At 41.4% G+C, this 13323-nt stretch overlaps 1 protein-coding gene across 1 annotated transcript; it reads left to right on the top strand.

The window, feature by feature from the left end:
* The first annotated feature begins 831 nt into the window (after positions 1-831).
* LOC106577557 (gamma-aminobutyric acid receptor-associated protein) lies at positions 832-6499 on the top strand. The gene is made up of 4 exons (XM_014155700.3): positions 832-1137; positions 5191-5269; positions 5367-5485; positions 5591-6499. The coding sequence occupies exons 1-4, from the start codon at positions 1048-1050 to the stop codon at positions 5669-5671; spliced, it is 369 nt and encodes a 122-aa protein (XP_014011175.1). The 5' UTR covers positions 832-1047; the 3' UTR covers positions 5672-6499.
* The last annotated feature ends 6824 nt before the right edge of the window (positions 6500-13323 follow it).

Below are 13323 nucleotides of genomic sequence, written 5' to 3'. Positions count from 1 at the left end.
TGGTCTAGTAACTGAATTGTTGCTAGATCAAATCCCTGAGCTGACGAGGTAAAACTCTGTCGTTCTGCCCCGCTGTTCCTAGGCCGTCATTGTAAATACGAATTTGTTCTTAACTGACTTGCCTAGTTAAATAAAGGTGAAAACAAAAATGAATATCAACAGCAGCCACCTCAGCTGACCTATAACTCACAAGCATGTGACCACTTGTGCAATTGCCCAATCAAACTGATACCTGACACCCACCTTGAAGTGTGATTAGACACTGGGAGGAATTATTACAGTCCCACAACTATTATTTCCAGCTCTGCACTATAAACACATTAATTAAATTCAGCCATCGATTTAGTTGTCTCCGTTGAATTTGCTGCTGGCTACACTCAATAACACGCCACGGAGAATGCAGTTTTGGGTCATATGACAACTGCCTCATCACAACCGGTTGGTCAAAATAAAGTAGTTCCATTAAATCCGTTTTTTATAAAAAAAAATATATATATTTTGCAACTAAACTATGAAAACAAAATGACTGCTAATTTGTTAAAGAATCCTTACAGTTCGATTAATTGCTGAATATGAGAAAATATTTAATTCAGCGTTCAAACTTTCACAACTCATTTTAATGCGGCCGTGCGACGGATGCCGCGTTCACAAAAACTGGGAACTTGGATATATCTGACTTCAGTGTATTCAAGACAACTGGGAACTCAGGGAAAGAAATATGTCCGACTCGAATTCCAAGTCGGGAACTCCGGCTTCTTTCTAGAGCTCCGACTTTCCGACCTAAATATCACTGATGTAATGATTTGACATCGTTTTTTCAGAGTTCCCAGTTGTCTTGAAAGCTCCATGAGCGTAGCCTAAACTATTTAGCTTATTCGACGTACAGACCTCTCTTTCGCGTCATATGTTGTTATTGTATCCTTCCGCTGCAGTCGTACTAGGAAAGAATCCGAGCAAAACAACAGTCTTGACCCGTGTGCCATCGAATTGTTACTTGAGGAACCCAAATCGGATATCTTAGATCGACTCCCTGTCATTCGTTTGACAATGAAGTTCCAATACAAAGAGGAACATCCATTTGAAAAGAGACGGTCTGAGGGCGAGAAAATAAGGAAGAAGTATCCGGACAGGGTGCCTGTAAGTAACTAGCTAAGCTAGCAAACATCCTAACGTTAAATTATTTTTGTTCTACCCAAAAGTCAATAGGGAAGCATTTGGATATTAAAACTAGTATTGATGTAGTCATCCCAATTAGATAACGTTAACGTGATAACCGCTCAAGCCATGTCTTGTTTGGTTTTGGTGTATTTTCATAACCACCTAAAGCAGGGCAGTTGTATTAGTTTTCTAGCTAGCTATCGCGTTAGCTTTTGTATGTGGGTTGGCAACAACAAATGGCTTCTTATGGGCCTACGGTGTTCGTCGCAGTTTAGTAGACTAGGCATAATTCTATTCAACATTGAATGGGATTTTTTTTTTTTTTTACTAGCTAGCAATCTGTCAACATGTTTGCTGTTAGTCCATGGAGTCAGACACCGTATTTCATAAGACGGGTAACGTTAGCTAGTTTAACATCCTTATAAAACAATAGGAGCTAATAGCTAACTTGGTACCAAGCTCATGTCAAAATGATACATGACATCTAATATTCAATGTTTCATTAGCTTCTAGGTTTACAGTTTAAGGTAGTTTGTGTTGAAAGAATAGTACCCTAAATAGCCTACAGCTGGTGTCAATAAGCAGTCCTTCTCATTTGGCCCCTCTGTAGGTAGGTTGTTTACAGAAGACCCCCTGTGCCCCCCCACCTATGACATTTTTTGCCGATACAGATACTTTTAGCGTCCTTTTAAGCATTCTAGTACAGTTAAATAGTTAACACCCATGGACACAGCGGTCTAAGGCTGTCAGTGCAAGAGGCGTAACTACAGTCCCTGGTTCGAATCCAGGCTGTATCACATCCAGCCGTGACTGTGGCGGCACACAATTGGCCCAGCGTCGTTCAGGTTTGGGTGGCCGGGTAGGCCATTATAAATAAGAATTTGTTCTTAACTGTCTTGCCTAGTTAAATAAATGTTACACACACACCACACTGACCAAAAAGTTATTTTGTTGGCATTTACGTATGTCCCCATTGCAAGTAAAACATAATGAAAACCTATTTCTTTCACTTACTTGCTGTGCTGTTTCGTTGTTCAATTGTTTAGTAGTTTCATTCTCAACCAGGATTTCTATGAAACGCTGTTTGGGTCTTTCCGTGTCAAAAAAGATACACGTCAATTAACACTATTTGACGTGTCAAATAACACTATTTGACCAATCAGGACCTGAATATGACTGCACGTCACATAGTAATTTAACACGTTCATAACATTTTTACATAGTTATTACACATTGATTACACTATCACTCGTATTTCATATGTTGCAACGATTCATTGATACGTATGCTATGACGCTGATGAAGTTGTCCCGCGCACATACAGTGCTGGTCATTAAAAAAAAGTAGCTAGCTCATGGATGCAAATGATGTTCTTCCCCAAAAACATAGCAAAACAACGACAGCTGTTTCAGTAACTATAGTTAGCTAGCTAACTATATAGCTGGGTATCATCATCAAAAATAGCTCTTATATATAACACAATTCTTATTTGATTAATGTTGGTTGGACCCATCTATGTGAAGCTAGCCACAAAAAGGATTAACCCCACAATAGTGGACTTTGCGGGTAGCCTTCAAAATAAAAGTATGTCATTGACAGGGATGCAAATGAATACAAATAGTAGAATTATGCCATAATTGAATAGATCATGCTAAACGAGGTTGTAATGTTATATAAAATCAACAAAAGATAATAATTTGTTAATTTGACAAAAATCTGTTGAACTCACACTGGATGTATTATACTTTAGAATTGCATTGGGGGCATACTTATTTTACTGTACAGCCTTACCTATGGATTGTGGATCAATGACATGGTGGGGTATCAGTCTACTCAGTGACACCCAGAGAACATTAGCGTCATTGCTCTTATTGCGGGACTCTGAAACAACTGTGAATTGAGCCACATTTATTTTCAGCCTATGTGTATTGAACACTATTCCAGAGGAAAAACAATACTGTGTGGATGTTTTTCAGTCTGATAACTCTGAGAAGGACATTGGGGGAAAAATATATTGGGTATTGAGTAGACATATACCCAATTTCATTGATCCCCAATCCTTAGGTTAAGCTGTACAGTGCAATATGAATGTCATTACACACAGTAGGCTGACTGGGGAGGTGATTTCACAGTCCCGCAATAGGAGCTACAATGCTAATATTTGCGTAAACTCTTCATAGTTGTGTTCTGTGGGTGTCACCGAGTAGACTGATACCCCATTTAATTGCTTCACATTCCAACTTTGTTTAACATTATGTAGTCTAACTATGGCATGATTCCACCAATTGTAACCTTCTGCATCACTTTCAAAGAGGTACTTTTATTTTGAAGGCAAACCACAAATTCCACTGTTGGGCCTACTATTTATTGTGGCTAGCTTCACAACTCAACCCGGTCGGGTCGAGCCTCACTAGCCAGATGAAGCTAGCTGGCTGCTTATAACGTTAGCTTTGGCCAACAGGGGTAAGTAAGTAGCTGGCTAGCTATTTATTTTCATAAACTGAAGTTCAATTTCAATAGGCGAACAACAAGTGGCTACCTAGCTAATACTTACTCACAAGGATTCCTAAATATAATGAATATTACTGCAATTTCTACTGGTCATTGTTTTCAGGCTGGTTGTATTGCTGCTAGCTAGGTACCAAGCTCAAGCTAGCTAGCTACCCCAGAAGTTGCGGTCTAACAAATAATGCTTTATTACCAACGCGGTATTGTAAACACATCGTTCGTGGCTGGTGTTTGCTTGTTTGCAGACTTTTATACAGCATTGACAGTGCTACTGATAGTAGTGGTGGCTCTTGGCTTGCACGTGCAAATTCAGAACTCACAACGTTCTAAAATATGACTGTGTTATTTGGTGTGTCAAATTTAAAAGCTTATTTAACACGTCAAATGGTGTTATTTGACTTGTATCTTTTTTGACACGCAAAGACCCAAACTGCTTTCCATAGTATGCATGTCAGTAAGCTAATAGCAGTGACGCTATTACTGTGTAACTACGGTAGTGCAACATCTGAAAAATAGGGCACTTGGTAGTGTATACCAAAAGCCAACATCACCCACGACAGAGAACGATTGATTGTCAAGGGCAATGAATTCCGCTATCTTGGCGTTAATGGTTTTCGCATTTGAGTTGTCTAGCTGAAATTTTCTTACTCTTTCAAATGACTGCTCGACTTGTTGACTGCTCGGTCCACACAGCAGACATTGTGGGCTAGGTTAGGAATTCTGTGTTGCACGTGTAACGCACAATTTTACGTGGTGTCATTACATGTACCTACGTTATATAGGTATGTACGTCAGCTTTGACATCAGTTTTGCACATCGTCGTTAAACTAGACATTGGGCCGATACCAATGTTGGCATTTTTAGCTAATATCGTCCAATTCCGATATGTTCACCGATGTATCATGCGTCCCTAGTTAGGATGTTTAGGGCAGAAATGTCAATAGATTCCTTCCTTCATTCTCAAGGATTGCTTGAGTACGATTTGTTCTGTCAACAAACTTGTCCAGAACTTTGTTCTGATAATCCTCCCAGAACGACATGTCTATTCCTCATTTGTAAGGCCTAACTATCCAAATTAAAGATGGCGTAAACGATCTGTAAAAAGACTTGGTGCAGGTTTTATGCACTGGCCTTAGAGCACAGGGACGTATTCTTTCTCTGTGAGATTTGGTTTCATTTCTACTCCCCACTCAAAAATCCTGTCCTGTCTGTGTCACAATAGCAGTGGAATCAAAATGGAGAAGTAATAAATGAACCAAAGCCAATGGACCATGGTTTCTGAAAATCACCTCGCACCGTGAGGTATCGCACGTCTCCGATCCCCTTTTCCTTGAAATTTGAAACAAAGAAGCTTGAATAGTGCAAGCGTATGTGACCAAGTTAACTATGAATGTAAAAGTTATTCATGTAAAGAGTAAGGCTCTTTTTTTTTGACCGTGTCAACTAACTTCGCATTGTTGGATACATAGCCACACAATATTTAGGCCTATACTGAATGCTTTTTTCCCCTTCTTTTTATTTGAGGTAATTGTGGAAAAAGCCCCCAAAGCAAGGATAGGAGATTTGGACAAGAAGAAGTACCTCGTGCCCTCTGACCTCACAGGTAACTTAAACTGTTATAACAGTGGCACCCATGTATCACAAACGCATACCATTCTTTTCCAAACTGTAATTGTTCAATTCCTCTACCTCTACTACAGTGGGCCAGTTCTACTTCCTCATCCGAAAACGAATCCACCTGCGGGCAGAGGACGCCTTATTCTTCTTTGTAAACAACGTCATTCCACCCACCTCCGCCACCATGGGCCTGCTATACCAGGTATGCTGCTTGTTCCTGTGGGGATTGGGATGCAATTCAGGGAAGCCTCCCCTACCTGTTTTGTCAACTCACACTAACACCTCTATCTCTCTCGCTCTCTTTCAGGAGCACCATGAAGAGGACTTTTTCCTCTACATTGCCTACAGTGATGAGAGTGTCTATGGAGACAACCAAACAGAAATCTGAACCTCCTCCCTTCCTCAACCAAGTCCTCCCCCCCCAAACCACACCCTGTGTCTATTCAAATGTTATATCCAGCTCAGCAGCCTGGAGTTCCCAGAGCAAAGATGTCAGATGCACTTTCACTCCCCCTCCTGTTATCCCTCTGTTTTCACCCCTTTTAGTACTATTCCTACAGTGTGAATTTTATTTGCCTCCAGGTCTTCGAGATAGGGATTTCGGTTGAATGGTCCCGTAAGCCAGTTTTCATAGTGCTTTGATCATGCTGAAACAGAGAACAGATGCCATTTTGAAATGACTGTTAGAATTGGGCAATGTTACCAGTTATTCTAAAGATGAGGGGTAAGAAAAGAGGTAGCCTTTGGATCTACCGTGATAGGTTAAATTCTGCTCCATTTGGCAATGAAAAAATTTAACGTGTTTATTAATGTAGTGTGCTGGTAAGATACTTTGAAGACGTAGTGTATTTGACATCTGACTGGAGTAGAATAGAATTCAAACTGAACAATCATCCTCCCTCTGCTTTGTGGTTAAAAAATATATTATTTTGATTATTGTACTTTATTTTTTGATTTCTGAGGTATTGTAAAGCAATTTTTTGTTTCCTTTTTTAAAGTTGGAACTCGTTATACAGCTGCGTTACTGGCGCCTCTCCACTCATGATCATACATGATAAAATGTGACAAAAAGCTAACTCTGTTTCCTGTCTGTTCTTAACTGTCAGTCTTTTGCCTTAATTCTTTGTGTATTTTTGCTGTATGTGAACATATTGAAATGGTTTCTGTGACCATAGTCTTGAGAGAGAGCCTGAATAAAGAACATACATTTATATTCTTCCGTCCACACCTGCGCTTTCAAATTATTATTAGCTTTCAAAATGGAAACCTTTTGATCGCTACATTGATCACACCACAGACTGCACTCACTGTGGAGATAACCAATCCCACCATCACATACAGTGGGGGAAAAAAGTATTTAGTCAGCCACCAATTGTGCAAGTTCTCCCACTTAAAAATATGAGAGAGGCCTGTAATTTTCATCATAGGTACACTTCAACTATGACAGACAATTAGGGAAAAAAATCCAGAAAATCACATTGTAGGATTTTTTATGAATTTATTTGCAAATTATGGTGGAAAATAAGTATTTGGTCAATAACAAAAGTTTATCTCAATACTTTGTTAAATACCCTTTGTTGGCAATGACACAGGTCAAATGTTTTCTGTAAGTCTTCACAAGTTTTTCACACACTGTTGCTGGTATTTTGGCCCATTCCTCCATGCAGATCTCCTCTAGAGCAGTGATGTTTTGGGGCTGTCGCTGGGCAACACGGACTTTCAACTCCCTCCAAAGATTTTCTATTGGGTTGAGATCCTGAGACTGGCTAGGCCACTCCAGGACCTTGAAATGCTTCTTACGAAGCCACTCCTTCGTTGCCCGGGGTGTGTTTGGGATCATTGTCATGCTGAAAGACCCAGCCACATTTCATCTTCAATGACCTTGCTGATGGAAGGAGGTTTTCACTCAAAATCTCACGATACATGGCCCCATTCATTCTTTCCTTTACACGGATCAGTCGTCCTGGTCCCTTTGCAGAAAAACAGCCCCAAAGCATGATGTTTCCACCCCCATGCTTCACAGTAGGTATGGTGTTCTTTGGATGCAACTCAGCATTCTTTGTCCTCCAAACACGACGAGTTGAGTTTTTACCAAAAAGTTATATTTTGGTTTCATCTGACCATATGACATTCGCCCAGTCCTCTTCTGGATCATCCAAATGCTCTCTAGCAAACTTCAGACGGGCCTGGACATGTACTGGCTTAAGCAGGGGGACACGTCTGGCACTGCAGGATTTGAGTCCTTGGCGGCGTAGTGTGTTACTGATGGTAGGCTTTGTTACTTTGGTCCCAGCTCTCTGCAGGTGATTCACTAGGTCCCCCCGTGTGGTTCTGGGATTTTTGCTCACCATTCTTGTGATCATTTTGACCCCACGGGGTGAGATCTTGCGTGGAGCCCCAGATCGAGGGAGATTATCAGTGGTCTTGTACGTCTTCCATTTCCTAATAATTGCTCCCACAGTTGATTTCTTCAAACCAAGCTGCTTACCTATTGCAGATTCAGTCTTCCCAGCCTGGTGCAGGTCTACAATTTTGTTTCTGGTGTCCTTTGACAGCTCTTTGGTCTTGGCCATAGTGGAGTTTGGAGTGTGACTGTTTGAGATTGTGGACAGGTGTCTTTTATACTGATAACAAGTTCAAACAGGTGCCATTAATACAGGTAACGAGTGGAGGACAGAGGAGCCTCTTAAAGAAGAAGTTACAGGTCTGTGAGAGCCAGAAATCTTGCTTATTTGTAGGTGACCAAATACTTATTTTCCACCATAATATGCAAATAAATTCATAAAAAATCCTACAATGTGATTTTCAGGATTTTTTTTCTCATTTTGTCTGTCATAGTTGACGTGTACCTATGATGAAAATTACAGGCCTCTCTCATCTTTTTAAGTGGGAGAACTTGCACAATTGGTGCCTGACTAAATACTTTTTATGACATTACAAGCTTGGCACCCCTGTATTTGGGGAGTTTCTTCCATTCTTCTCTGCAGATCCTCTCAAGCTCTGTCGGGTTGGATGGGGAGCGTTGCTGCACTGCTATTTTCAGGTTTCTCCAGAGATGTTTGATCGGGTTCAAATTCGGGCTCTGGATGGGCCACTCAAGGACATTCAGGGACTTGTTCCGAAGCCACTCCTGCGTTGTCTTGGCTGTGTGCTTAGGGTCGTTACCCTGTTGGAAGGTGAAACTTCGCCCCAGTCTGGAGGCCCGGGCACTCTGGAGCAGGTTTTCATCAAGGATCTCTCTGTACAGTGCTCCGTTCATCTTTTCCTCGATCCTGACTAGTCTCCCAGTCCCTGCCGCTGAAAAACATCCCCACAGCATGATGCTGCACCACCATGCTTCACCGTAGGGATGGTGCCAGGTTTCCTTCAGACGTGATGCTTGGCATTCAGGACAAAGAGTTCAATCTTGGTTTCACCAGACCAGAGAATCTTGTTTCTCATGGTCTGAGTCTTTAGGTGCCTTTTGGCAAACTCCAAGCCGGCTGTCGTGCCTTTTACTGAGGGGTGGCTTCTGTCTAGCCACGACCATAAAGGCCTGATTGGTGGAGTGCTGCAGAGATGGTTGTCCTTTTGGAAGGGTCTCCCATCTCCACAGAGGAACTCTGGAGCTCTGTCAGAGTGACCATCGGGTTCTTGGTCACCTCCCTGATCAAGGCTCTTCTCCCCCAAATGCTCAGTTTGGCCGAGTGGCCAGCTGTTGGAAGAGTCTTGGTGGTTCCAAACTTCTACCATTTCAGAATGATGCAGGCCACTGTGTTCTTGGGGACCTTCAATACTGCATAAATGTTTTGGTACCCTTCCCCAGATATGTGCCTCGACACAATCCTGTCTCGGAGCTCTATCCTTCGACCTCATGGCTTGGTTTTTGCTCTGACATTTACTGTCAACTGTGGGACCTTATATAGACTAGTGTGTGCCTTTCCAAATAATTTCCAATCAATTGAATTTACCACGTGGACTTTAGTCAAGTTGTTGAAACATCTCAAGGACGATCAATGGAAACAGGATGCACTTGAACTCTATTTCGTGTCTCATAGCAAAGGGTCTGAATAGTTATGTAAATAAGGTTTTTCCATTTTGTATTTGTAATTTTTTTATACATTTGCAAATATTTCACTGTTTTCTCTTTGTCTTTATGGGGATGTTGAAATCAGGGAAATGTTTGGTTCTGAATGAAAGTTTAAAAGACGTAATTTATAGAGGTTTATGTCTGGGTCAAATCAAGGCTGGTCCAGACCGGAAAAAATCTGAACCAAACCTAGAAGTCTCTGATTGGTTTAGACTACACGAAAGACGTCCAGAAACCATCAGCGTCGGTCCATGCTCACTGATATGTAGCCTGTGTTGCCTGAAATATAATTTTAGGAATGTACATCTATGTGGTAAGCCTACCGTTTGTAAACACACAAAAAAAGACATCCAAAATAATTTGGCTTGTGCTTACTGGGGCATAGCCTACCCCGTCGGCCGCAATAGAATTTTATGAACGTCCATCCATGTAGTAGGCCGTTGCATTGGCTTTATTAGTCCTGTTTCCTATGACTAATCAATTTGGCTATTTAAATTTTGAATATCAGCTACCCAACTTTATCAGGAGTTATCGCGAGCCAGGCCTATTTACAACGTGTTCACACAGCGGGAAATGCACAAGTATTTTATTTTTCTCAATGATCAGCATGTCAAAAAATTAACGGATACAAACTTGAAACCACTGATCATGAAAATGGGGTGAAACTCCTGGACAACAGTTGTGATTATCCATTCCATTTGGTCAGTTTTACTTTGACCTGTCCAGTTTTTAGGATATGTTGTTTGTTAACATGACAGCGCGTTTTTTTATTTGATTCGGCATCATTAAGGTTAGGCCATTTGATCGGAGAAACCTGCATGATGTAGAAAGTGTCCATGTCATACAATTGTTATACATTTTGGCCCCAGCCTGTAGGTTACAGAAAAGGTCACAATCTTTATATCAGCAACGCGCCTCTCCAACAACCGAGGTAAAGACAGTTTCAGGTTGGATATTCGCCTGTAATTTTCCTAACGTCCACCAATAGCAGTTAGGGACTTTCAACATAGTGATGAATCAAAAAAAAAATCTCAGTTGCTCTATAACCATTACTCCTAAAACTTCAAAACTGGTTGTAGCTAACCCGATGGCACACATTGCATACACTTTTTTTGTCGATTTACATCTTGCACTATTTTAAATTATTTATTTACATTTTTTGAATTTCAATAGCTCTTTGGTCATATGACCTACTGACTTCAAACAAGGTTCAGAATGTACATTCAGTGGGCCTACACATTGCACGCCCTTTAGTTTGTCGTTTTTCTTCTCACACATTTTTACATGAATTATTCAAACTTTCAAATTTCAATAGCTCCTTGGTCATGTGACCTACTGACTTCAAACAAGGTTCAAAATGTCCACTGACTACCCCTATATATTGCACACCCTTTAGTTTGTCCATTTGAATCTCACACGTTTTTACATGAATTTTTCAAACTTTCAAATGTCAATAGCTCCTTGGTCATGTGACCTACTGACTTCAAACAAGGTTCAGAATGTCCACTGACTGCCCTTATATAGTCAGTGGACTATAGTTATTCCATTGTACTGGATCTAATACATATTAGCATTTTACATACATTCATAAGTGTAATACTTTTTTATGACATACTGTGAAAACTCCCTTGACTGCTGGCTCTGTCACTTTCAGACATGTGGCGGGTAGCCTAGTGGTTAGAGTGTTGGGCCAGTAACCGAAAGGTTGCTAGATCAAATCCCAGAGCTGACAAGGTAAACATCTGTTATTCTGCCCCTGAACAAGGCAGTTAATTAAACATCTGTTCCTAGGCTTTCATTGTGAGTAAGAATTTGTTCTTAAGTGACTTGTGTAGTTAAATTAAGGTTTACTTCACATCATTTTTTTATTTTATTTTATTTAACCAGGTAGGCCAGTTGAGAAGAAGTTCTCATTTACAACTGCGACCTGGCCAAGATAAAGCAAAGCAGTGCGACAAAAACAACAACACAGAGTTACACATAAACAAACGTACAGTCAATAACACAATAGAAGAAAAAGAAAATCTATGTACAGTGTGTGCAAATGTAGAAGAGTAGGGAGGTAGGCAATAAATAGGCCATAGAGGTGAAATAATTACAATTTAGCATTAACACTGGAGTGATAGATGTGCAACTGATGATGTGTAAGTAGAGATACTGGGGTGCAAAAGAGCAAGAGGGTAAGTAATAATATGAGGATGAGGTAGTTGGGTGTGCTATTTACAGATTGGCTGTGTACAGGTACAGTGATCGGTAAGCTGCTCTGACAGCTGATGCTTAAAGTTAGAGAGGGAGATAAGTCTCCAGCTTCAGTGATTTTTGCAATTCGTTCCAATAATTGGCAACAGAGACCTGGAAGGAAAGGCGGCCAAAGGAAGTGTTGGCTTTGGGGATGACCAGTGAAATATACCTGCTGGAGCGCGTGATATGGGTGGGTGTTGCTATGGTGACCTGTGAGCTGAGATAAGGCGGGGCTTTACCTAGCAAGGACTTATAGATGACCTGGAGCCAGTGGGTTTGGCGACGAATATGTAGTGAGGGCCAGCCAACAAGAGCATACAGGTCGCAGTGATGGGTGGTATAAGGGCCTTTGGTGACAAAACGGATGGCACTGTGATAGACTACATCCAGTTTGCTGAGTAGAGTGTTGGGGGCTATTTTGTAAATGACATTGCCAAAGTCAAGGATTGGTAGGATAGTCATTTTTACGAGGGTAAGTTTGGCAGCATGAGGGAAGGAGGCTTTGTTGCGAAATAGGATGCCGATTCTAGATTGAATTTTGGATTGGAGATGCTTAATGTGAGTCTGGAAGGAGAGTTTACAGTCTAACTAGACACCTAGGTATTAGTAGTTGTCCACATATTCTAGGTCAGAACCGTCCAGAGTAATGATGCTAGTCGGGCGGGAGGGTGCGGGCAGCAATCGGTTGAAGAGCATGCACTTAGTTTTACTAGCATTTAAAAGCAGTTGGAGGCCACGGAAGGAGTGTTGTATGGCGTTGAAGCTCATTTGGAGGTTTGTTAGCACAGTGTCCAAAGAAGGGCCAGATGTATACAGAATGGTGTCATCTGCGTAGAGGTGGATCAGAGAATCACCAGCAGCAAGAGCGACATTATTGATGTATACAGAGAAAAGAGTCGGCCCGAGAATTGAACCCTGTGGCACCCCTATAGAGACTGCCAGAGGTCCAGACAACAGGCCCTCCGATTTGACACACTGAACTCTGAGAAGTAGATGGTGAACCAGGCGAGGCAGTCATTTGAGAAGCCAAGGCTGTTGAGTCTGCATAAGAATACGGTGATTGACAGAGTCGAAAGCCTTGTCCAGGTCGATGAAGACGGCTGCACAGTACTGTCTTTTATCGATGGCGGTTATGATATCGTTTAGGACCTTGAGCGTGGCTGAGGTGCACCCATGACCAGCTCGGAAACCAGATTGCATAGTGGAGAAGGTACGGTGGGATTCGAAATGGTCGGTGATCTGTTTGTTAACTTGGCTTTCAAAGAAAGTTTTTACACTGTCTGGCAGTCTTACTAATGTGCCAGAGGTATGAGGAGTGAAATCCTCCTTTGTGTATATGGGATCAAATATTTCCTAACACTTTGGATCCTATTCAGTTAGAAGACACAATGAGTCAATGCAATTTTTTTATTTTTTTACTTATTACTGTCCATGAGTAACCTCGACCTTGTGGGTCTGTGGGTGATTGGGCCAATAAAGTGCCAGCTCAATTCTAACACTGACTAGTCTCTCATGCCCCTATGAACGGGGACACAGGGCAATAGTTTTTAATCTAAACCAGCCTTATTTTACTGGAGTACACTAACCCCTAATTGGGGCTCTTTTCTTGACACACCATAGCAGTTTACCAGATAAGAAGTCAAGAAGATCAAAAAGTAGATTGTTTTAAGGGTGTATTACGTCCTGTGCTGGCCCTATTGTCATATCCATTCTGGATTCTGAGGGGTAAA

The sequence above is a fragment of the Salmo salar genome, chromosome 18 (assembly GCF_965601325.2).
Source record: "Salmo salar chromosome 18, fSalSal1, whole genome shotgun sequence".
Taxonomy (NCBI): domain Eukaryota; kingdom Metazoa; phylum Chordata; class Actinopteri; order Salmoniformes; family Salmonidae; genus Salmo; species Salmo salar.
This window is presented reverse-complemented; position numbering and strand designations above follow the sequence as displayed.